General features: G+C 46.2%; 1 protein-coding gene and 1 long non-coding RNA gene across 2 annotated transcripts in view; one reads left to right on the top strand and one right to left on the bottom strand.

Moving 5' to 3' along the window:
* The window catches only part of LOC309377833, a 355,859-nt gene that overhangs the window by 91,096 nt on the left and 238,718 nt on the right, over window positions 1-26,045 (bottom strand). The window lies entirely within an intron of this gene.
* The window catches only part of ATP6V1B1 (ATPase H+ transporting V1 subunit B1), a 61,958-nt gene continuing 42,231 nt past the window's right edge, over window positions 6,319-26,045 (top strand). The window contains exon 1 of the mRNA XM_081925101.1: window positions 6,319-6,591. Within this exon, the coding sequence (XP_081781227.1) occupies window positions 6,480-6,591 (112 nt within the window). The 5' untranslated portion in view covers window positions 6,319-6,479. The remainder of the gene's footprint in view (window positions 6,592-26,045) is intronic.

The raw sequence follows: 26,045 nt of genomic DNA, 5'->3' as shown, positions 1-26,045 counted from the left end.
ATATGTTTTGACTCCACAGAGTGGGAAGTGACGGAGACAGGATGTTTGTGTTCCTGTGTTCCGTCAAGTGGGACTATTGTCCTTTGTTCTTTTTCTCTTTGCTGCCTGATGCTAGAGAGAGAGGGAGCCATGTTGCAGTGCTCCATGTGTGTTTACACTGTATATGTAAATAAAGTAGATTAGCCAAAATGCTGAGTTGCTGAGGTCTGTTACGCATGATGCGCAAACTCTGCGGATCCCTAAGTGTGCCAATGTCGGTTGGCATCAGTCACTGTGATGTTCGGGCTGAAGAAAGCTTTTGAAGCTCCCGAACGAAAGACTAGGAGGGAGGGAACATGCTAGTCAGGCATGTGTCTCTGACAGGGTCCTACTCGAGTGTAGGCTGAACTCCTGACACCAGCTGGTATAGGCACACTAATCTTCTGGCATAACACAGCAAGAAGAGTGAGACATCGTAGCGCTAATCTACTATTTATTTACACACTATGTACAGACAAAAGCATCATGGCGTCCGTTCTCTCCAGCTCCGAGAGAACAAACAGGAAGAAATAAAAGCGAAAGTACAGTGTAATAGTACCAGCAGTGGAAGAGATAAGACTGTCTTCCTTTTGCAGAGCCGTCCCAGACAGGCATGTGATTTACAACAATCTCATCTGCAGCAACGGAGGAGTGAATGCTAACAGTGTCCACTCTAGGAAACAGGAAAATGTTGTACTTGACTGCTCCTGCAATATATCCCTCAGAAGGGATCCCCAAATGTCATCTAGTCCAACCCCATGCAATGCAGCTAACAAATCCATGACAGAGTCCAACCTCTATAATAAAACCTCATAAGGTTCAGCTGGAATCTCCCCTCTTTTTTGTCATTTGAATCCATCGGTTCAGGTCCTTCCCTCTGGAGCAGCAGAAAACAAGCTCGTTCCATCTTCCCTGCGAAAGCCCTTCAGATATTGGAAGATGCCTCTCCTGCCATCATCTTACATATCAACGCAAGTTGCGTTTCACTTCAGTTCACATGTGTCACTTATAACTATAGACCGTCACCATATAAAACAGGGGAAATGGACTTTATCGAATGAGATAAATAAATCAGCACAACTCAATAAAGCCCTGGATCTTGACCCAACTAGTTAAATGACTGCTAACCAGATAAATGACTACTATGTTCAGCTTAACCGGTCACATTCCTAAATTTTAAATTCCATTATACCAGGTTCTTATTTCAGTTTTTTATAAGCAGTATCTTAAATATAATTAACAGGATGCACACAAATAAAATAAAAGATAGCTGAAACAGCCAGCCTTCTCCAGTAGACGCTTTTACATTCGCCTTATAAAATTTGGCTCTTGCCATTAAGGAGTTTGTGATTCTTCTCAACATGACATTATTAAAAACCAACCAAACACAAACAAAAAACCAGCTGGGGACCATTTTTAAAACATCTAATGCCCTTTTAAAACATGCAGTGAAAGGGAAGATTATTGGGTTGTCTTCATTTTTGTTATGTATTTTGTATTTTATATTGTGGTTTTGTGTTGTGAACTGCCCTGGGATGTGCGGGTATAAGCGGTATACAAATTGAATAAAGAAGGAGGAGGAGGAGGAGGAGGAGGAGAGGAATCTCCAGTTTTTCCAGTTTCCTGGTTGTAGAGAAGACAGGACACTTATCTGACTCAAACAACCAAAATGGCTTTAGCAATAGTCCCCTCCCCTGCATCTCTCACATGAGGCACTTCCTGCCTGTCTCTCTCCCAATGAGGGTCCCAATGGGTCAACAGGCTCTTGGCAGCTTATGAACAGCTTAACACCTTTCACTGCCCCCACCCTGACTCTCCACCCCCCAACCCACCCAGACTCTCACCCAGAGGGGCATGAACTGTTCACCCACAACATAAGCCTCTCACCATTGTTCTGAACAGCAGCAACAGAGCAAATGAACAAAGAAGAGGGACAGTCCCGGATTTACAGAAACCACCCCAGTTTCTGATTTGATCCCAGAATGTCCTGCTTTTCCTTAGGGCGTCTCTATTTTCATCGGAGAAATGTCAGAGGGGATGGAGTTATGTGACCCTCAAGCCAAGGAACTATGATATGTAACTGTACAACCTTTGGAAGACATCTGAAGGCAGCCCTGTGTACGGAAGGGTTTTTTTAATGTTTAATGGGTGGCGTATAAATAATACAATGATGACGATGATGACGATGATGATGATGGAATAGGATGTCCCTATTTTCATTGATGAGAGATTTTACTTTCTTGGGCTCCATGGTCACTGCAGATGGTGACTGCAGTCACGAAATTAAAAGACGCCTGCTTCTTGGGAGAAAAGCAATGACAAACCTAGACAGCATCTTAAAAAGTAGAGACATTACCTTGCCAACAAAGGTCCGTATAGTTAAAGCTATGGTTTTCCCAGTATGTATGGAAGTGAAAGCTGGACCATAAAGAAGGCTGATCGCCGAAGAATGGATGCTTTTGAATTCTGGTGCTGGAGGAGACTCTTGAGAGTCCCATGGACTGCAAGAAGATCAAACCTCTCCATTCTGAAGGAAATCAGCCCTGAGTGCTCACTGGAAGGACAGATCCTGAAGCTGAGGCTCCAAGACTTTGGCCCCCTCATGAGAAGAGAAGACTCCCTGGAAAAGACCCTGATGTTGGGAAAGATGGAGGGCCCAAGGAGAAGGGAACGATAGAGGACGAGGTGGTTGGACAGTGTTCTGGAAGCTACAAGCATGAGTTTGACCAAACTGCGGGAGGCAGAAGACAGAAGTGCCTGGCGTGCTCTGGTCCAGGGGGTCACAAAGAGTCGGACATGACTAAACGACTAAACAACAACAACATTTTCATTGGAGAAATGTTGGCGGGCATGTTTCTCTGCTACCCGCATTTCTCTGAAGACCCTCATGGTCAGCTGGATCACCAAAAAGGGAGCATGCAATGACCTTTCCCAGCCTCTCCCATCTCTGTGCAGAGACAAACAGCCGTCAGCAGGACCCGCAAAGCATGAGCAATGAACCATGTGCAGGCCGTTGAAACTCTGCATCTGTCACAGTCATGCATGGCAACCATCACACAACTTGCTTCCACAGAGGAACTGTCCTTATAGGAATTATACACCATGCGAAACAGATCCGAAACAGAGATTTTCTTGCTTGATGTGAAGATGAAGAATTCTGGGCAATTCGAAAGCTTGCAGTGTTCAAAGCCCAGATACAATCCTGCCTTTGGCTCCTCTGTTTTGCAAGACCAGGCTGCCAGTCTCTGTCTCAGGGAAAGAAATATAACTTTTGTCATAGTAATAATTTAAGGAAATTCCCTGGCCTTTTCAGGAGCAGAGAAAGAGAGGGATGTTGTCATTCCTTGCCTGGGAATTCCATGAATTTTTAACCAACAGCAGCGGATGTACAAAGCCCCCAAGTCTTTCAAGGTATGCTGCCAAAATATCCCTGTTTGGTGTTTTCTTTTGCAAACAGAAGAAAGGATGCATTTGCAATCAGCTGGTGGTTTAACAGAAAGCAGAAAGCAGAGAGAGTTTGTAGCGTTTCCCCTCCTGGGATCGAGTTAGAGAGGGAACACGGGTACTGCCAAGCCACTTAGCACAACGGTTTGGTGGTCCGGCTGGAGGTTGAAGTTACCTCATGGCTGAGTGGGCAGCCCGTTCCTCCTCTGGCGTTGTCTATAGCAGAATGGGGCGCCTTGCTGGAAAAAGTGCTAAAAGCAAAGCCCTGTACGAGATAATATTCCTGGGCAAAGACGCCTTCCTTCTGCCGGCCTAGTGCAACCCTTAAGATACATTAAGATCTCCTCCGTAGCAGGGGAGGAGAGGATCAGCCCCTCTGCAAGGAGGACTACAGCAGTGCTAATGCCTTCTGCAGCACTGATGCTGTGCTTTATTCTAAAAGATTCAAAGAAACTATATACCTCCTGGCAAATAGAAGGAGAAGAAATGGAGGCAGTGAGAGATTTTACTTTCTTGGGCTCCATGATCACTGCAGATGGTGACAGCAGCCGCGAAATTAAGAGACGCCTGCTTCTTGGGAGGAAAGCAATGACAAACCTAGACAGCATCTTAAAAAGTAGAGACATCACCTTGCCAACAAAGGTCCGTATAGTAAAAGCTATGGTTTTCCCAGTAGTGATGTATGGAAGTGAGAGCTGGACCATAAAGAAGGCTGATCACTGAAGAATTGATGCTTTTGAATTATGGTGCTGGAGGAGACTCTTGAGAGTCCCACGGACTGCAAGAAGATCAAATCTATCCATTCTGAAGGAAATCAGCCCTGAGTGCTCACTGGAAGGACAGATCTTGAAGCTGAGGCTCCAAGACTGTGGCCACCTCATGAGAAGAGAAGACTCCCTGGAAAAGACCCTGATGCTGGGAAAGATGGAGGGCACAAGGAGAAGGGGACGACAGAGGACGAGATGGTTGGATAGTGTCTTCGAAGCTACAAACATGAGTCTGACCAAACTGCGGGAGGCAACAACAACAACAACAAATATATATGATGGCAGGATCCCCAAGGGGGGGCTCTGTGGGGAGCAGACTTCAGGCACCAGGCCCATTGGCAGGCCAACTCTGTGTTACAAAGATGTCTGCAAACACACACCCTCCAACATTTCTCTGATGAAAATAGGGACATCCCATTCCATAATGATAATTTTCCTGTTTATATCCCACACAACTTACTTGGCAGAGTGCCCAGGCACTCTGGGCAGTTTTCAACATATATAAAAACATAATACTGTAAAACATTAACTTCCCTATACAGTGGTACCTCGGGTTAAGAACTTAATTTGTTCTGGAGGTCCGTTCTTAACCTGAAACTGTTCTTAACCTGAAGCACCACTTTAGCTAATGGGGCCTCCTGCTGCCGCTGTGCCGCCGCCGCGTGATTTCTGTTCTCATCCTGAAGCAAAGTTCTTAACCCGAGGTACTATTTCTGGGTTAGCAGAGTCTGTAACCTGAAGCATATGTAACCTGAAGCATCTGTAACCTGAGGTACCACTGTATAGGATTGCCTTCAGATGGCTCGGGGGTCAGATAACTCCATACCCTCCAACATTTCTTCAGTGAAAATAAGGACATCCTAAGGAAAAGCGGGATATTCTGGGTTCAGATCAGAAACTGGGACAGATTCTCCAAATCAGGGATGTCTCTGGAAAATATGGACACTTCTTTCCTCTCTGTTTCCTCTGTGCTGCTCCTTTCCCCTCTGGCACCCATTGCCACCAACAACAATATTTTGCGTTCACAACATGTGCTGTTTATACTTCCAACAGCCCAAGCTTAGTACATTGTCAAGGAAAGATTAGTGTTTCCCTCTGGAAGGAGCAACATCGCTTGAAGCAACTGACCTTTGCTGGAAGGATTCACACACACCCCAAGTCCCCATCAAATTATCTCCCACCTTTTGTTCCATCAGAGAGCTCAAGATGGTCATAGGTGGGGGCTTCTGGTGGGTGTCGCATCCAGACACTGGCTAGGTCACTCCTGCCCACCTGGTTGAACCTGCCAGACCTGCTTGCCCAGTACCAGCCGTGTGACAAAAGAAAAAATAAACCTCTTTCTTTCTTTTTTTTACAAATTTATTTATTTGATTTTACACACTAAAGGTTACAATCACACCACAACACCTTCCACAGGTACAAGATTCCCATGAATCTCTGAACTTCCCTCCTCTTCCTCTGTGGGTCCCATTATTAAACCTTTTCTACTGCATCTTTTATAGTAATCTACCAAGCAGGAGATAACTAGAGCATGCACCACTCTGGTGAGACAGTCTGCAGGCAGGGAGGGTCTCAGCCTGCGTACCAGATGGAGCTGGGAGACAGCTGCCCTGGACATAGAATTGACCTGCGCCTCCATGGACAGCTGTGAGTCCAAAATGACTCCCAGGCTGCGCGCCTGGTCCTTCAGGGTCACAGTTACTCCTTTCAGGACCAGGGAGTCCTCCACACCCGCCCGCCTCCTGTCCCCCAAGAACAGTCCTTCTGTCTTGTCAGGATTCAACCTCAATCTGTTAGCCACCATCCGTCCTCCAACCACCTCCAGACACTCACACAGGACCTTCACTGCCTTCACTGGTTCCGATTTAAAAGAGAGGTAAATTCCTATCCTGTCGCCTCTTACTCGTTTAAAAAGGGCTGCAACCTTTCCCTAGGAGATCCCTTCGATCATTTCGCTTGCCCTTTTCTGAACCTTCACAATCCCCTTCCTGAATAAAGCCATGGCAGTGAGAATATCGCTGCTTGGGGGGGGGGGAGCCTTACACGCCCCAGATTTTTCAGCGAGACCTTTGCAACATGCATCTCAAACCTGCAGCTGCCGGACAGTTTACAGGCAACAAATAACTCTGTGTTCAGGGACAACACGGAGGAGGAGGCAGATCACCGCAGCTGGCCTCTGTCAGGCAGATCAGGTACAAAAACTTCAGAGACCAGCTCTTGCTTTTCGGCTCGCGTCGACTCCCCAAGGACATGGCCACCAAGGTGGAAGTGAGGGTCAACGGGCACCCCGGAGGAGTCCTGGCCGGGGCACGAGAGCACGTCCAAGCAGTGACCAGAAACTACATCACCCACCCGAGACTGAGTGAGTATTTTCGGGAGAAGTCAGAAAAAGACAGGGAGCTTGAGAAATCTCTTGCCCGTGCGCACTTCGAAAAGGATGTTGCGATTGCTAAGACTTCTCCAAAAAAAAAAGCCATGCCAGGCGAATCTCCCAGCACCCTTAAAAAAACTACAGTTCCCAGAATTCTCTGCAGGGAGGGATATGCCTTAAATGCGCTTGAAATGCGCTTGAAAGGTAGGCTGTAGGTCTGCTTAAGATCTCATTCGCACGATCCAGTTCTCCTCCTTGCCGTCTCCAAAAGTGCCCACTTTATCCCACTTTCCGTGGCTTCCTCCTTCTCCTGGGGGAGAGTGCCTGGGAGGGGAGAAGACCGGGATGCTGAGGATAATGGAAAACATGTTATTAAACTGAAGAGGAAGAGTGTGAGAAACTAGCGAGTGTGAGAAACTCTCTCTCTCTCTCTCTCTCTCTCTCTCTCTCTCTCTCTCTCTCTCTCTCTCTCTCTCTCTCTCTCTCTCTCGGTGCTGTTCAGCCTTTGCCTACCTAATTATTATTATTATTATTATTATTATTATTATTATTATTATTAATTTATTTATTTACTTATTTATTTATTTATTTGTACCCTGCCCATCTGGCTGGGTTTCCCCAGCCACTCTGGGCGGCTTCCAACAAAGATTAAAAATACATTAAAATGTCACATATTAAAAACTTCCCTGAACAGGGCTGCCTTCAGATGTCTTCTAAATGTCAGGTAGTTGTTTATTCCTTTGACATCTGGTGGGAGGGCGTTCCACAGGGCGGGCGCCACTACCAAGAAGACCCTCTGCCTGGTTCCCTGTATCTTCACTTCTCGCAGGGAGGGAACCAGCAGAAGGCCCTCAGTGGTGGCACCTGCCCTGTGGAACACCCTCCCACCAGATGTCAAAGAAATAAACAACTACCTGACATTTAGAAGACATCTGAAGGCAGCCCTGTTCAGGGAAGTTTTTAATGTGTGACATAACAATGGGGGTGGTGATGTTCCTTCAGGTAGCCTGGGTGCCTGAGGACCTAGTATCCCATGTGTTCATATGTTGCCTGGAGAATGAGGAGAACAAGAAATGACACCCCCAATTCCAAACCCCAGGAAAGGTTTTGCACTGTGACAAAAGAGGGAGGATTTGGGACTGGGGTCTGCAGAGCAGCCTTGGTGAACTTCTGCCTGGGCAATACCTTAAAGCAGAGCAGCTCTTTCAGAGTCTGCCTCCGAGGGCCTGATCCCCAGTTGCACAGCCATGCTGCAGAGTGCAACACACTGGTGTGTGTTTGTGTTGCGCTTCTGGGTATTGCTGAAAAACTCCAGCCAGTAATAGGTGTTGGTGATGAGGGTGGCATGGGTCTAGCCCCTGATTCCCTTCCCCCCATCAAGGAAATAAATAAAATTGCATAACTAACCAAGGTAGGGGTGCCATACGTTTGCAAAAAAGAATAAGCTCCACAACTGTGGCCAAAAAAAGCTCAATAACCTTTGTGCCTGGATTTTCACTTCTTGAAATATGGCTCTGCACATAAATCCTAGCTATGCCCATGAAAGGCAGTGGTTATTGTATCATTACTCTCAGTGCTTTTTTTCTAAATATATATATATATATATGTTTAGGGGTATTCTCATTTTGACTCAAGAAAACCACCATTTTATAGTTTAAATTGGGGAAAAGAAATACAGTAAATGGACAAAAGTAAAAAATTCACAAAATGTTTAGGGGTATGCATACCCCTGTGCCCCCCAGAAAAAAACACTGATTACTCTAATTTTTATTTTACATTTATATTTATATATATTTACAATAAATACCACTTTTCCTCCAAGAAGCGCAAGTTGGCATAGGTGGTTCTTCCCCTCCCCATTTAATCCCAACAGCCCCGTGAGGTAGGTTAGACTGAGAGGGAGTGACTGGCCCAAGGTCACCCTATGAGCTTCATAGCCAAGAGGGGATTTGAACCCTGGTCTCCTTGGTCCTAGTCCAACACTCTAACCACTAGGCCACACTGGCTCCCATGTGCCTCATCCAGTTGGAACACAGATGTTGTTCTGAGTTTTATTCTTTGTGGATCAAGTGTCCCTGGCTGGGTAGCTTAGAAGTATTTCTTCTCAACTCACCTGCCTGCTCATGCCTCCTTGTGTGAATACGAAACATGAAATCATCATCATCATCATCATCATCCACCCATCTGGCTGGGCTGCCTCAGCCGCTCTCTCCTGTTTGAAGAAACCAGCTCCGTACATGTGAGAACAGGGACCTAAGTCTGCAACACTGGACTTATAATATATTTGTGGGGTTGGGCTCCCACAAAGTCAAGGAGCAAAATTGAAGACCTATGGTCTCCAAGCTCACACAAACACATGGTAAGGCAATTCCCCAATGACCTTGGCCGAGGTGACAGCTTTGGCCAGAAATCTCCCGGTTGCGGTTCCAGCCGGTCTGCATCTCGCGCAGCAGGTCAGAAACAGCTCTGAGCTGCCCCAGCCCAACTTGGTCGGATGGGCTCTGGCTGGCTCAGAGGGTTTTATTATTAACCACAGCAAACAGGCGGAGTCTCCAGTCACAAGGAGGGCTGGTATTTCCCCCCAGGTCTTGAAGGCAAGCTGGCTGGGGCATGAGAGGGAGCGGGAGAAACAGAATATTGCTGCTGCTGTTATTTCAGGCACTGTTTGATTTCCACACGGGTGCCGGGTGCTATACATAGCAATTCTGTGTTGGGTTGTTTTTTTTTTAACCATAAAGCAGCGTATAAAATTTATGAAATGAATAATAAACAAACAAGCAGACCAGGGCAGCTGCAATGAGTGATGTGTCAAGTTGGGCCTTGCATTTGGGTTTGTGTAGCCCTCAGCTGTGCCCAGTCTGTGTTCTGAGATTTAACATCTACTAAGACTGTCATACATCTAGAATTTCCCGAACATAGCTGGATTGCGGTAGTCGGAAACAGTGTCCAGGCAGAAATCACTGATGTCCGGGAACATCTGGAAGTACAGTCATACCTTGGTTGTCGAATGCCTTGGTAATCGTACGTTTTGGCTCCTGAGTGACCGAAACATGGGAGTGACTGTTCCAATTTTCAATGTTTTTTTTGGAAGTCGAATGTCTGGCGGGGCTTCCGCGGCCTTCCGATTAGCTGTAGGAGCTTCCTGCAGCCAATCAGAAGCTATGTTTTGGTTTCTGATTGCTTTGGAAGTTGAACGGACTTCTGAACAGATTCCATTTGACTTCCAGAGTACGACTGTATGGCAACCCATGTCAGACTCAACAACTTTGGTGTCTGGATTTTTTCTTTTTGAAATATGGAAAGCCTAATCCCGGGGTCAGCAAGGTTTACCTTGCCTGGGCTGGATCAGTCCTGCAGAGATCCCTCTGTGGGCCGGATCGTGTGCGCGCCTGTGATTTTCGGTGTCTGGGTTTGCGCACCTGTGATTTTCAGTATCTGCATCTGTGCCAACGCAATTTTCGGCGCCATGGAAGCGAGTCCCCATGCTGCGCTGGTTTAGCGCCATGCGCGAGTAGGCAGCTCGGTTTGGGGGTGGCTTGTGGGCCAGTCAAACGACCTCCACAGGCACTTCCAACCCATGGGCCTTAGGTTGCTGACCCCTGCCCTAATCACCCTTAATTTCTATGATCTGAAGCATGCATGGCAGATAGGCAACAACTCTAGCAGAAGCAAAGGCTAACCCACAAAGAGGGGGTGGGATGAACCAGGAACGCTGGGAGTTGTGTCCCCTGCAAAAAGGCAGAGTTTATAGGTGTGTAGGGAAGGAAGTGTGCATAGGCTTCTTCTCCCTGGGCGCAGGCCAGGATCGTGCATGGGTGAGCGGAAGAACATTCCCCCTCCCTTTCCATTCCCCCTAACCCCGGAGACCTGTCTTCTGCCAGGCGTGAAGACACACACTGTTTTTAATGGGTGCAGCCACGGCAGGGTCAGGGGGTTACGACTGTGTCAGAATGTGTCTTTCCAATTGAAACCCCCTCCCCTTCAAGGGCAGGCATTCACACTAGCGTAAAGGAGGACGAGGAGGAGGAAGAGCGGCAAGGGGCACCCGGGAGAGCTCAAAGGCCCAGGAGGTCAAATCTGGGCTGGCAGAAGAGACACAGCCAGATCTTGCCAAAAAACCCCTTCGTGTTTAGTTGTCCCGGATCCCCAGAACCACCAAAAACAGAGGGCAACATTGGCACCCTCGATGTGCGTGGAGGACCTAGGTGCCAGCTCCCTGGGTGTCCAAGCACTCACAAAATTCCCCATGAAGGGGCCGGTCACCCACACATTTTGGTGCTAGGGCTATGCACATGCACAACCCGGGCACCCCCCAGTCACACACTCCTAGTGGAGGATGAGAGGGATGGTATTCAGAATTCCAGCCAAGTTTAGAGAGCTGGTTTCACAACTTCTCCCCCACAGATGCCCACTTAACTGCATTGATCAGCAGAACTGATCCAGGGCCACATAATACCTGTTCCACATTTTTAAGAACATCAACTTCTAATGTGGGAGCACCTGCACTTTGGAACTCCCCGCCTATTCACATCAAGCAAGCATCTTCTTGGCAGTCTTTTCGGAACCTGCTAAAAGCATTTTCGTTTAGACACGCCCACCCACAAGTTTAGAGAGATGGTGCGAGTTTTTCCTTTTTGAATATTTTAAATTGTTGCTTTCAGCTGGTTTTACTGATCGCTTTGCTCTTGTTTTCTTTTTATAAGCCGCCTTGAGGTTTTTCGTTTTGCAATCAGGTGGTGGATAAGTTTTACGAAATAAACAGATAGAACAAGCAATTTAAGAGAAGTGTAAGAGCAAAAAGCAGAACTTAAAATCAGAAAAACAAAACATTAAAATAACTAGCATACAGCATTCACTGTATGTTCTCCATGAGATTTTACACATAACAGTAAAAATTATGATTACGATGGTACTATTATTATGTAGAAATGACTTGCTCAAAAAAGAGGGGGGGAATTTAATTCTGTGTGCAGATTATCATTATAAAAATAATAATATTAATATTCCACCTTTTCCCCAGAACTGGGGTTTGAGGCATACAACACAGAAAGCTAAAGTCATATAAAAGATAATAGTTCCATAGTAATTAAACAATAATGGAATTAAAACAATGCAACTCCCCACAAAATAATCTATTACAACACAGATAGTAAAAACAGTGAAGCATTATAAAAAGTCCTTTACTTGAAACCAGACAGCCACACAAAGCCTGTCGGAAATAGAAAGTCTGGCAAATGAACAGCAAGGAAGGAGCCAGTCGAAGTTCTTTCAGGAGAGAGTGCCAAAGTTGCCTGGGAGGAGCCACTACTGAGAAGACCCCCTTCTGCATCGCCACTTGGGGAAAGGGCCACTCTTAAAGATCTCAAAACCTAGGCAGCTTCGTATGAGGAATACTGTATTTCAAATAGCCTGGATGGATGCGGGTGGCGCTGTGGGTGAAACCACAGAGCCTAGGACTTGCCGATCAGAAGGTTGGCAGTTTGAATTCCCGCGACGGGGTGAGCTCCCATTGCTCCTGCCCACCTAGCAGTTTGAAAGCACACCAGTGCAAGTAGATAAATAGGTACCGCTCTGGCGGGAAGGTAAACGGCATTTCCGTGCGCTGCTCTGGTTCGCCAGATGTGGCTTAGTCCTGCTGGCCACATGACCCAGAAGCTGTACGCCGGCTCCCTCGGCCAATAAAGCGAGATGAGTGCCGCAACCCCAGAGTCGGCCACGACTGGACCTAAGAGTCAGGGGTCCCTTGACCTTTAAGCCATATAGGGAATTATGATTCAGTGGTTCTCAATTAGGGGTCCCAGGAACGCACCCAGGGGGTCTGCGGCCCCATTCCTTGCCTTCCCCACCAACTGATTTTCGGCATTTTTGCACAGTAATATATATAAAAAATTGTGGTCTGTTCTGTTTTTTTAGTATACCTAAAACCATTTGCTTATTAGGGGCTACCCCACATTTTCTTCCAAAAATTGCTTTGCAGAGATAACTACCATAGAGTTATCAAACTTTTCAAAAGTAGGGGGTCTGTGGCTTGGCTTTTGAAAAGGAGGGGCTTCCTCAGTAATTAACTAATTGGGAACCACTGTTACGGGTCATAACCTAGGGTTGTAGTATTTCAAAAGGTGAAAATCCGGATGCAAAAGTTGTTTAGCTTTTTTTGGCAAAGTTGTTGAGCTATTATATCTAGAGAGAGCACCATGGAATTGCCTATAGAACAGAACCAAAAAAAAGCAGCAGCAAAAAATATGCCATTAAAAATTATCCCAACCTGTCCAATGCCTGGGGTAAGATATACGTTTTCCCTGGCACTGAAAATATGTTTGTTTTTTTAAAAAAAGCTTTTTAGTGCGTTATATAAACAGGGATCCTAGGAGTTATTTAAATGAGACAAATAAACAGACCATTTCTTCCATGTCATTTGTACATCACAAAAATAGCACGATAAATTTGCAGTGATATCTACCACGTAACAGTTCCTTATTAGCGGTCAGTGTACAAGTTCTTGGTTCGTGGAAATGGTTTAATAGAAAGCGATAACAGTAACAAAGGAGAAACAGGCTACAGCAGCGAGTTCCACAGATGAACTATTATTTATTTCTTGAATTTATACGCCGCCCTATATCCGGAGGTCTCGGGGCGGTGCACAGAACTAGGCGTTTGCATGAAGAATTCCGTTCTTTTACCTGTCCAGACTCTGTCCTTTCCTCGGAGCCAAGTGCTGGGGGAAGGGCCCCAATCCGTTACACGCACCCACCTCCCGCAGCTCAATGTCCGGAGGAAAGTTTTGCATCCCTGGAAACGCAACAAATTCTTTATTGCATTAAAAAATTTTTTTGGAAAAGCTGGGATCTTCCTCTCTCCTTTTTTTTTGGCAGTCCAGCACATTTCGGTTCACGCTCGGGTAGAGCGGTCATTCTTTGCAACCTCCCCACCCCCCCTCCAAAAAAGGGGGGGAATACCCCGTAGAGTCACATGACCGTGCAGGTGTGTATGGGAACCCTCTGCTGCGGGGTCCTAATTAGTGGCATAATGTGCAGCCCCCCCGCTGGGCCTTTCACAAGCTCCGCTCGGCTGGGACGGGCCGATGTGTGTGACAGCGCTGCGCGAAGTGACACATCGCACAATGAGCAGGTTGCGCCGGGGAGGGAGGCGGAGGAAAAGCGGAGCCACTAGGGACCATCGGGAAAGTTTGGGACGGCGAGCCGGGAAGGACGGAGATGTCGATCGGCGGTGATGGAGCACCCGCTTTGCAAGCGCAGAAATTCATGGGTTCAGTCCCCCGCGGTGGCAACACAGAGAGCTGCCAGTCAGAGTAGGCGGTACTGAGCTGCATATGGACCAACTCTTTTAATAATAATAAGATTTTATTTAATAATAATAATATTTTATTTAATAATAATATTTTATAGTTAAAGCTATGGTTTTCCCAGGACGCGGGTGGCACTGTGGGTTAAACCACAGAGCCTAGGACTTGCTGATCAGAAGATCGGTGGTTCGAATCCCCATGATGGGGTGAGCTCCCGTTGCTCGGTCCCTGCTCCTGCCAACCTAGCATTTCGAAAGCACGTCAAAGTGCAAGTAGAAGGTAAACGGCGGGAAGGTAAACGGCGTTACCGTGCGCTGCTCTGGTTTATTGGCCAATAAAACGAGATGAGCGCCGGCAACCCCAGAGTTGGCCACGACTGGTCCTAATGGTCAGGGGTCCCTTTACCGTTACCTTTTATTGTTTTCCTAGTACAGTGGTACCTTGTTCGTTCTGGAGGTCTGTTCTTAACCTAAAACTGTTCTTAACCTGAAGCACCACTTTAGCTAATGGGGCCTCCTGCTGCCGCCGCACAATTTCTGTTCTCATCCTGAAGCAAAGTTCTTAACCCAAGGTACTATTTCTGGGTTAGTGGATTCTGTAACCTGAATCGTATGTAACCTGAAGCGTATGTAACCCAAGGTACCACTGTAGTGATGTATGGAAGTGAGAGCTGGACCATAAAGAAGGCTGATCGCTGAAGAATGGATGCTTTTGAATTCTGGTGCTGGAGGAGACTCTTGAGAGTCCCATGGACTGCAAGAAGATCACACCTCTCCATTCTGAAGGAAGTCAGCCCGGAGTGCTCACTGGAAGGACAGATCCTGAAGCTGAGGCTACAATACTTTGGCCCCTCATGAAAAAAGAAGACTCTGTGGGAAAGACCCTGATGTTGGGAAAGATGGAGGGCACAAGGAGAAGGGGACGACAGAGGACGAGATGGTGGGACAGTGTTCTCAAAGCTACCAGCATTAGTTTGAGCAAAGTGTCTCAGTGTCTGGGCAGAACGATGGGGATGGAGACGCTTCTTCAGATATACTGGACCAAGGCTGTTTAGGGCTTTAAAGGTCAGCACCAACACTTTGAATTGTGCTTGGAAATGTACTGGGAGCCAATGTATGTCTTTCAAGACCGGTGTTATGTGATCATGGCAGCCACTCCCAGTCACCAGTTTAGCTGCCGCATTCTGGATTAGTTGTAGTTTCTGGGTCACCTTCAAAGGTAGCCCCACGTAGAGCACATTGCAGTAGTCCAAGCGAGAGATAACCAGAGCATGCACCACTCTGGCCAGACAGTCTGCGGGCAGGGCAGGTCTTAGCCTGAGTAATGAAATGAGTAATGAAAGCCACTAAGGGCTTTAGATGCATGGAAAGCATGGAAAGAACAAGGAGGATGCAGGTTGGATTGCTGACCATCATGGATGCTTCAGCTGACATTCCTGCATTGAAGGGGGTTGGACTAGATGTCCTTTGGGGGTCCCTTCCAACTCTACAGTTCTATGATTCTATGACTTATTAGGTGGCTGACAATAGAAAAGGCCACTCACCACCTACCTAGCATCTGAAGTTGGGGAGCCTGGGGAAGGAAGGAGGGTCCTTAAGAGATTAACACAAGAGGCTTGATTTAATTCATAGATTCATAGAATCATAGAGTTGGAAGAGACCACAAGGGCCATCGAGTCCAATCCCCTGCCAAGCAGGAACCACCATCAGAGCACTCCTGACATATGGTTGTCAAGCCTCTGCTTAAAGACCTCCAAAGAAGGAGACTCCACCACACTCCTGGGCAGCAAATTCCACTGTCGAACAGCTCTTACTGTCAGGAAGTTCTTCCTCATGTTTAGGTGGAATCTTCTTTCTTGTAGTTTGGATCCATTGCTCCGTGTCCGCTTCTCTGGAGCAACAGAAAACAACCTTTCTCCCTCCTCTATGTGACATCCTTTTATATATTTGAACATGGCTATCATATCACCCCTTAACCGCCTCTTCTCCAGGCTAAACATGCCCAGCTCCCTTAGCCGTTCCTCATAAGGCATCGTTTCCAGGCCTTTGACCATTTTGGTTGCCCTCCTCTGGACACGTTCCAGTTTGTCAGTGTCCTTCTTGAACTGTGGTGCCCAGAACTGGACACGGTACTCCAGGTGAGGTCTGACCAGAGCAGAATACAGTGGCACTATTACTTCCCTTGATCTAGATGCTATACTCCTATTGATGCAGCCCAGAATTGCATTGGCTTTTTTAGCTGCCGCGTCACACTGTTGGCTCATGTCAAGTTTGTGGTCAACCAATTGTTGGCTTGCAATGGAGACAACTTTTCTGACCATCACTCAAAGCAACAGGAAATCCCCAAAGCATCAGACCTCAAGGATGAAGATGGAGAAACAATGTGAAAATACCATGCAGGTGATCAAATGGTCACCAGGCAGCAAGGAGCCCTTTGGGTTTCTCCCCAATAGATCTTCTCATTGAAGGCAGCAACATGCACCCCAGTGCCAGAGGGGGCAGGATTCTGGCCCCAGCCCATTGGAAGAGATGCAATTCCTACATATAGGAGAAAACCCCAGGGTGTATTCAGGGATACAGCTGGAAGAAGAGTTAAACTCCTGTGGATCCTCACGCAGGCCTCAATTCTGGGGTGGGTGGAGAGTAGCTCTTGATGCAACTCATATATTTATTTGTTCAACACAGTTTTATAATGATTTCCCAAAGTAATTGTGTGTATGTACACACACACAGAGAGAGAGAGAGAGAACGTGCAATAATCAATAACTAACTTCTTCCAGATGACAGTTGCAACTAAGCTTAAATGCATGGGCTAATAATACTATTTATCAAGTATATTTATTCCATTTGTTTATTAATGTCATTTTTACAATATAATCTTATATATTCTTTGAATAGTCTCTATTCTCTGAATATTTTTTGATTTGGGGTCCTCTGACTTTTCCGGTCAGCTTTGCTAATTGAAAGAACTCTAGCCTGAGTGATTGCCAATCTATTATTGTGGGTGTTGTTTCACATTTCCAATGTCTGGCTATCAGTATTCTTGCAGCCATAACTGAATACAGGCCCTTAAGTTTCTAAGTCTTGTCAGGACAGAATAGTGCCAGGATCAGATAGTAAAACTGTCCGTGGGCTGCATGGCCCTTTAAGAACACCAGGAGAGACGGCTGGATCCATTCAGTAGCCCATAACTAGCCCAGAATCCTGTTCTTGCAATGGCCAACCTGGTGCTATAAATTTGTCTAATCCTCTTTTCAAGCCATCTAGGTCACTGCACTCAGTGGCAGGGAGTTCCATAGTTGAACTCTTCTCTGTGTGAATAATAAATCCTTTCTGTCCTAAATCTTCCAACCTTCAGCTTCATTGAATGTCCACAAGTTCCAGCATTAGGACAGGAACAAAAACAATTTTCTCTCACCATTCTCCTTTATGCCATGCGTAATTTCACAAATTTATAGCATCTTGCCTCTTCGAAACAGAGAGGCCCCTGAACAGCCTTGCTCCAAGAAAGAAGTCATAGAGTTGCCATATTTCAAAAAGTGGAAGCCCAGACACAAAAGATGTTGAACTTTTCTTTTGGGGCCAAAGTTGTTGAGTTTTGCTTGCAAAATCTCCCCATCCCCCCAAAGGAGAAAGATAATGTTTTTGAGCAAATTTTAAGGAAATTCACCAAAACCGACATTTCCGACGTGGGTTTCCATACGTCTGGATTTCCCCAAACATTTAAGTGATTTCTGGACACTGTTTCCAACGGCCGAATCCCTGCAAGGTCTGGGAAATTCCGGACACATGGCAAGCCTAAATAAGAACCATGGAAAGAGGTGGCGGCCAAGACCCTCCTAGAGACCCTCCTGTCCTCCTTCCTCTGAGTAAATGAAACCTCTGCAGGCTGAATACCAGCTAATTCATGGCGAAGGCTGCAAGGCCGTTCAGCATAAGCATCTCGGGTTCCGGGCAGATGAAGTGTCCTTAAGCCCCCTTGAAATCCATGGTGCTTAAGTGCATTTGTATCATTCTCAAGAAGCAGCGTTGACAGAAAACATCCCCTCCAACTTGAGCAGGAGAGACGACGGTGCTTGTTTTGCTCTCGATAGACAAGGGTGTTCCAATATGGTAGCAACTAAAGGAGAGCAGTCGGGAAAGGAGCGCAGAGCAGCCATTTTTGTGGGATGCCTGGAGTACGGAAGGACAAACCTGTCCATTCTGGTTGCCTTAATTTTTTCACAATCATCAATTCAACTCTCCACCCTTTCGCATCAGTTTATGAATTCAATCATCCCTGATGCAGATCAACACTGTGAATTTTATCTCACGCACAAACATTTTTGTACACAGTCTTGCACAATGTAGACATTTTTGCAATGCTGTTTCCCCTCCTTTACCAATATAAGCAGTTGTATGCACACTAATACCTGCATTTTTTAATACGATGCATTAGTCAGACGGGGAATTGCATTGCAAAATTCAAGAAAGTGCGAATTTTACAGGATGGCTGTATTTCAGGTTATCGTTTCTAGAAGAGCAAATTTGTTCGATTCTCTTTTAAGAACTGAACTTCACTGATTCAGAAAGTGCATTGATCTGCGACAAAATGTCCTGCGCTTTTACTGCCTGTAAATACTTCACTGCCAAAAAAAAAGAAGGCGAGAGATCCAGAATTCAGAAATTCAGTAATGTTTTGTGACCTGGTTTGCAAACCAGGCCACCAAAGTCAACCTTTATTCCCAGCCCCTTAATCAACTCAAAATTTCAGTTGATTAACTGAAGCCATTTTAGCTCGCCTGATAATGGAAACTTTTTGTTTGACAAGGAATGATAGGTTCAAGAGCACCCAAAGATCACCTGCACAGAAGTTTCAGGGATATGCAGAATTATTTAAAGTTGACTGTTGTTGTTGTTTAGTCGTTTAGTCGTGTCCGACTCTTCATGACCCCCTGGACCAGAGCACGCCAGGCACTCCTGTCTTCCACTGCCTCCCGCAGTTTGGTCAAACTCATGCTGGTAGCTTCGAGAACACTGTCCCACCATTTCGTCCTCTGCTGTCCCCTTCTTGTGCCCTCCATCTTTCCCAACATCAGGGTCTTTTCCAGGGAGTCTTCTCTTCTCATGAGGTGGCCAAAGGATTGAAGCCTCAGCTTCAGGATCTGAAGCATCAATTCTTCGTCCATCCCCCTTCTTTATGGTCCAGCTCTCACTTCCATACATCACTACTGGGAAAACCATAGTTTTAACTATACAGACCTTTGTTGGCAAGGTGATGTCTCTGCTTTTTAAGAAGCTGTCTAGGCTCGACATTGCTTTTCTCCCAAGAAGCAGGCGTCTTTTAATTTCGTGGCTGCTGTCACCATCTGCAGTGATCATGGAGCCCAAGAAAGTAGAATCTCTCACTGCCTCCATTTCTTCCCCTTCTATTTGCCAGGAGGCGATGGGCCCAGTGGCCATGATATTCATTTTTTTGATGTTGTACTTCAGACCATATTTTGCGCTCTCCTCTTTCACCCTCATTATAAGGTTCTTTAATTCCTCCTCACTTTCTGCCATCAAGGTTGTGTCATCTGCATATCTGAGGTTGTTGATATTTCTTCCAGCAATCTTAATTCTGGCTTGGGATTCATCCAGCCCAGCCTTTCGCATGATGAATTCTGCATATAAGTTAAATAAGCAGGGAGACAATATACAGCTGGTTCGAAAACCAGGCAACGAATCAAGTAACAGCAGGTTAAAATCGCCAAGTGGCCTGAATTATGTGGCCCTCTCCAGAAAAAAAAGGAGACGAAGAGTCCGGGTGCCACTGCTGAAAGCACAAGGAGATGTTCTCTGGCCTAGTGGGAAGCCTGAACTTTGCAGAGGACCCCTTAGGCTTGTTTGAGAAGGGGGGACCGACCCAACAGATGCCGGGGAAGGAGAGGGGGGGCTGGCGGAGTGGAAGCAATTAGCGACTTGGTGTCATTGGGCTGGTTGCCCCCTTTGTCAGCACGGTCAATTTCCTTTGCTCCCTGCTCTGCCCCCCTCGCCTCTCCCTCCCGCCCCATGGGAGTTAATCGGACACAATGGTCAGGGTTAATTCAGATTGTCAAGGATGGGAGCTGTGAATTTCAGGGAGGAGGAGGGCGGGCAGAGGGCAGCCTCCGGAGGGGGAGAGAAAAAACACCCTGCGAGCACACACACATTTTCCTTTTTTAATTTTTTTTTATGGCATCCACAATTGGGCCCAACAGCTTTGGAGACACCTTTTCCCCTCTCCCCCTGACTCCCTTCACCTCTGCCAAGGAAGCCCACAGCCCACCCACTCCGCATCCCCCAGGAAGCCTCAAATCCTCTTTTTCTTTTTCGCAGCGGCTCAAGCCCTTAATGATCTGAATTGGTGCTTTCCGGTGGGGCTGTGGGGGGGGTGGGCCTTCTCCCCGCCTCATTTTCCTGCTTTAAAATGGAAAATGGAAAATCTTCCTTCTGCAAAATCCAGCCCGGTGGGCATTTCCGTCTCGCGACTTTGTCTCCCATGGAGAAGAGCGGTTCTCCCTCTGAACATTTGCTGGGCGGGGATTTGAATTGGGCCGTGAAGTCCCATTGCTACGGCTTATCTGCTTTGGGTTTATTTGGCCAGCACTTATAAACCGCTTGCTCCAAAGAGAGGGAGGGAAAATAATATCCTCCAAGCTGCCTGTCATTCATATCATGATTATATTTTTTTATAGCCTGCCTTTTCCCCAGACTCAAGGCGGCTCACACAAGTTAAAAACAGCTAAATAAAATAAAATGCAAGAAGTTTAAAAACTTATAGAAGGTAGTAATTAAAAAGTAATTAAATTTGAATAGTTAAAACAAGATTTTAAAAAACCAAATCTATTAAAATACAGATGATAAAAACAGCACAGCACTATTATTATTATTATTATTAATATGAATAGCATTAATATAATTAATTGAATTGGTATACTGCTCTTCATCTGTAGATCAACCTTTTCCTTTAAATCGCTGTCAGTTCCCAAAGGAAATTGTCTTCTCCTGCTCATGGAAAGACAACAAGGAGATTCAATTATATACAAATATTCAATTATATATAAAACATGACTGAAACGCACAAACCAATTTTTTAAAAAACAAAAAACAAAATTTGCATTGCTAAAAATATCAGTAAATCATTTAAAAGAAGCTTTAATAGGATAGGATTCCTGGAACAGGAAAACTTTCAGCCGGTGTCTAAAACAGCACAACAACAACAACAACAACAACAACAACAACAACAACAATTTTATTGTTTGTACCCCTGGGTTTCCCCAGCCATTCTGGACGACTTCAAGCAGATACAAGAACACAATAAAACACCATTATATTAAAAACTATACAGGGCTGCCCTCACATGTCTTCTAAAAGTTTTATAGCTATTTTTAGGGTTGCCCTACCTTGAAGAGCAAAAAAGAGGGCAGTCTGGGCTGCTGCCCGCCTGAGACAGGGACAGAGGTGTGCCTTTCCCCCCCAGCTTAGGCTGGCAGTGGCTGCAATGTGCAGAGCAGCCCAAGCCTAAGCCCCCCCCCCCAAAAAAAACCCTTGACGTTTCCTTTAAAATGTAAAAATTCACCCAGATGGGCATGTTGGCCCTCCCAAAAGAGGACATGTCTGGGTTTCCCCGGACGTATGGCAACCCCATCTCCTTGACATCTGATGGGAGAGTGTTCCACAGGGGCGGTGCCACCACCAAGAAGGTCTTTGAAGATGCTCGAACTCAGGACGCAAGGGAGAAACGTGCTAAGAGGAAGGCACGCTTGTAAAATCCACACTGTGATCAACTTCTGCCCGGAAACCAATGTCCCCACTGTGGAAGGATGTGTGGATCCAGAATTGGCCTCCACAGTCACTTACAGACTTATTGTTAAAACCGTGTTTATAGAAGATATTCTTACTCAGCTACAAGGGATCGCCAAGAAGAAGAAGAATGCAGGAATCTCAACTCAGGCATCAGATGGCCATCCAACCTCTGCTTAAAAACCTTCAAGGAAGGAGAGTCCACCCCCCCACCCCCCCCACCCCCCAAGGGAGACCGTTCCACTGAGTTGGGTATGAGCTGCAAATTTTGCAGACGCTCCTAAATTGCTCAGGGCTGCTAAAACCCAAAGAGATTACAAAGGTCTCCAAGAGGAGCTCTCCAAATGGAGAGCTGTTCTTGTGCCAGATAGAAATGGAAAAAAAATAGTTGGGTGGATCCATCCCCTCTTTCATCTCAGGGGTTAATGATGATAATGATAACGATAACGATAATAGCCCTGTGTCCCAGAAATTCCTCTGGCCTCTGGGGACTTTCCGGGGATGCGCGTTTTCTCGGGCAGCTTCCCCCCCCCCCCGTCCGCCTGCGTCTCGCAGCCTCAGCCCCATTAGGCCTGACACGTACAGCCACCATTTCTGTAAAGGTCGTAACCTGCTCAGTGGGGCTCAGCAAGGCCAGGTTCCTTGAGCTCACACATCTGCGCGCTGGAGCCTAGACTGCCCCGCAGAGAGGAGGCCAGAGGCCAGGAGCACGGAGGGACCGGGAGGATCCCACATGCGCTTTGGGGGTGGCACATGTTCCCTGGCGCATCTGGAGGAAGAGCTTTCCGTCTCTCCCTCCCATAAATAGAGAGCGTGGCCTCTGCAACACCAATGTGTCTTTGGATTATTATCTATATTTCTATTATTTCTATTATTTCTATTATTTCTATTATTTCTATTATTTCTATTATTTCTATTATTTCTATTATTTCTATTATTTCTATCTCTATTTCTATTATTTCCGTTTGTGGAATGTTCTCCCCAGGAAAGTTCGCTGGGCGCCTTCCCTATACACCTTTAGGCACCAGGCAAAAACATTCCTTTTTAACCAGGCCTTTACCTTTAATTTGCCTGACTTTATCTACATCCTATACCCTTTTAAAAATGCTGACTCTTTTTTTGGGGGGGTGTTATTGGGTTCTTGTTTTTGTTTTGATTTTATGTACAGTGGTACCTCTGGTTAAGAATGTACTTTGTTCTGGAGGTCCATTCTTAACCTGAAACTGTTCTTAACCTGAAGTACCACTTTAGCTAAGGGGGCCTCCCACTGCTGTTGTGCCGCTGGAGCACGATATATATAATGGGATATATATATATATCCCATTTCCCCCATCCCCTCAAGGTAGGGAGGGCTTACTGCTAAAACAGAAACAACTAAAAGCAGAGAGGCAGCAGGGAAGTCAACGTTAAAAACCAATTAAGCATTAATAGAATCTATCTATCTATCTATCTATCTATCTATCTATCTATCTATCTTGCTATCAATCTATAACCAGTTTGGTTTGGTTTGTTTGGTTGGTTGGCTTGGCTTGCTTGTTTGTAAGTCACATTGGGATGCCTTGGGTAATAATAATATTAATAGTAAGTTATTATTTATATGGGTTGCCCTGACAAATTAAAAACACAGTGAAACATCGAACCAAAGCGACTAACAAATTTAATAGGGTAATACAGTGGTACCTCTGGATGCGAACGGGATTCATTCTGGAGCTCCGTTTGCATCTAGAAGCGAACGCAACCCGCGTCCGTGCATGCACGGATCGCGATTTGCTGCTTCTGCATATGCGCATGATGTCATTTTGACCGTCTGCGCATGCACAAGCGGCGAAACCCAGAAGTAACGCGCTCCGTTACTTACTGCCGGGTCGCCGCAGCACACAACCCGAAAATACTTATCCCGAAGTTACTTCAACCCGAGGTATGACTGTAAATAAACAGCCTCAGCACCAGCCCTCTCCTTAAAGGGCCACAGCACCATGTGCCCCATCCTGCGCCCACATTCCACTGCCATTGATGCCCCCCGCAACCCCCGTCATTGGCCAAATTGCCTAATGTGTAATTAACGTGGGATTAGCACTCCTCAATGTGTTCCCCCCCCAACACACACAAATTCCTCTCTGCGCTGAGGATTCTGGTGACATCATTTGCAGTGACAGTGGAGTGACTGGGTGAGAGATTAGCTGCGCACGCTTCAAAATGTCACCGTGCGCCTTCTGCTGCGGCAAATCGAGAGGCGCGGCCTTTGGTCGCAAGAGCCCCATCGCGGTTGAGCTTGGAAAGTCACCGGATAGGAAGCAAATGGCATCAATAAATAAGCAAGGGATCTTGTCTTTTTTGTGGGGGTTTCCTTCCGGGAACTGAAAGGCGGGCAAAGCTCGATCAAAACGGGTTTGCTGGCAGCAGCTGTGCCTGTGTGTCATCTAGGGCAGGGGTCAGCAAGACTTGCCAGGCATTGGCCGGATCACTCCCACGGAGATCCAACATGGGCCGGGCCAGCGCAGTGTGACGCCGGAAATAGCTTCTGCACATGCCCAGACGCCGAAAATCACACATGCACAGAAGTGATTTCCGGCGTCTGGGCATGTGCAGAAGTGATTTTGGTGTCTGGGCATGTGCAGTTGCAATTTCTGGTGTCTGGGCATGTGCAGAAGCAATTTCCAGCATCTACACATGCGCAGAAGTGATTTGTGGTGTCTGGGCATGTGCAGAAGCAATTTCCAGCATCTGCACATGTGCAGAAGTGATTTCTGGTGTCTGGGCATGCGCAGAAGCAATTTCCGGTGTCTGGGCATGTGCAGAAGCAATTTCTGGCATCTGGGCATGCGCAGAAGTGATTTCCGGCATCTGGGCATGCGCAGAAGCGATTTCTGGAGCCACGGAAGAGAGTCCCCGTGCTGCGCTGGGGACTCGCCAAGTGGGCAGCTCTGTTCGGGGGTGGCTCGGGGGGCGGTTAAATGACCTCCGTGGGCCACAGGCTGGAGGAAGAAGCAGGCTGGAGGCTGTGAGGGAGAGACATGCCTGATTTCTGCTCACATCCAAGGCCATGGCGGCGGGAGAAGCAAAACCCTCTTGGGGTGTCAATGCTGTGAACCCCTCAGGATGTGTGTGGGGGGGAATAAAACATGTATCATATGCGCAGCTTGAAGACTTAACATATAGAACAAGAGAACAAGAAGAACATGTGTTTAGAGAAGAACGGAAAACGTTTATTGAATATATGGGGGGGGAATGGAGTACACTTGAAAACGCTGGCAGCATTAAGATCAATTCAGCAGTGTAAATAAGTTTTGATGGATGCAATAATGGAACAATATATATACCTTCCCCTCGTCTTCCCTTCCCTCCTTTCTGTAGTTATTCATTTAATATCTTTTTATTCCTGCGTATCCAATTCAAATCTATTAGCCAATTTCCCCTTATCTTCCCCTTAAGTATCTCTTACTGCATGTGTTTATATCAATCCCACTAATGTTTGGATTTGTTTACAATGTATCTTCAAATAATCAATACATTTCCCCCATTCAATTTTTAAAAGCTTCTGTGCTTGATTTCTTATTCTTCCGGTGAGTCTCGCCATTTCTTCATACTCCATGGATTTTAGTTGCCAATCTTCCTTTGTTCCTTCCTTCCATCTTTGGGCGTAAATCCTTTGAGCAGCAGTGGTAGCAGACTTAAAGAATTTTTTTCTACTCGCTGAGTACTTCTCCAAGGATTATACCTAAAACAAAAGCTTCTGTTTCTTTTCGTAAAAGTCATCTTAATCATTTTTCTTCAACTCATTTCCCAGAAAGTGCCATGTACATTCATGCAAAATGCAAAGCTCCTCTGTCCTCTGAACTTACCTATTCAGTTCTGCTATAATAATAATAATAATAATAATAATAATAATAATAATAATAATACCCCACCCATCCGGGCACCTCCCAACAGAATATTAAACAGAATAAAACTTCAAACATTAAAAGCTTCCCTACTCTATGCAGCTTCCAACAAAAGATTAAAAATACATTAAAATATGTCTTCTAAAAGACTGGTAGTTATTTTTCTCTTTGACATATGGTGGGAGGGCGTTCCACAGGGCGAGCGCCACCACTGAGAAGGCCCTCTGCCTGGTTCCCTGTAACTTGGCTTCTCGCAGGGAGGGAACTGCCAGAAGGCCCTTGGAGCTGGACCTCTGTAGTGCTCCCTAATGCTTACTTTTTTTCCCTTCTCATATAATGCCTCCTTATTCTCCTTGTTTTAGTCCTCCTGAAATCACCTCTATGGTGCATGACACCAGGGGCGTGCGGTGGGGGTGGGCTGCCCCAGGTGTCACCACTGAGGGGGGTGACAAAATGCTG

Source organism: Podarcis melisellensis (assembly GCF_964234715.1).
Source record: "Podarcis melisellensis genome assembly, chromosome: 9".
Taxonomy (NCBI): domain Eukaryota; kingdom Metazoa; phylum Chordata; class Lepidosauria; order Squamata; family Lacertidae; genus Podarcis; species Podarcis melisellensis.
This window is presented reverse-complemented; position numbering and strand designations above follow the sequence as displayed.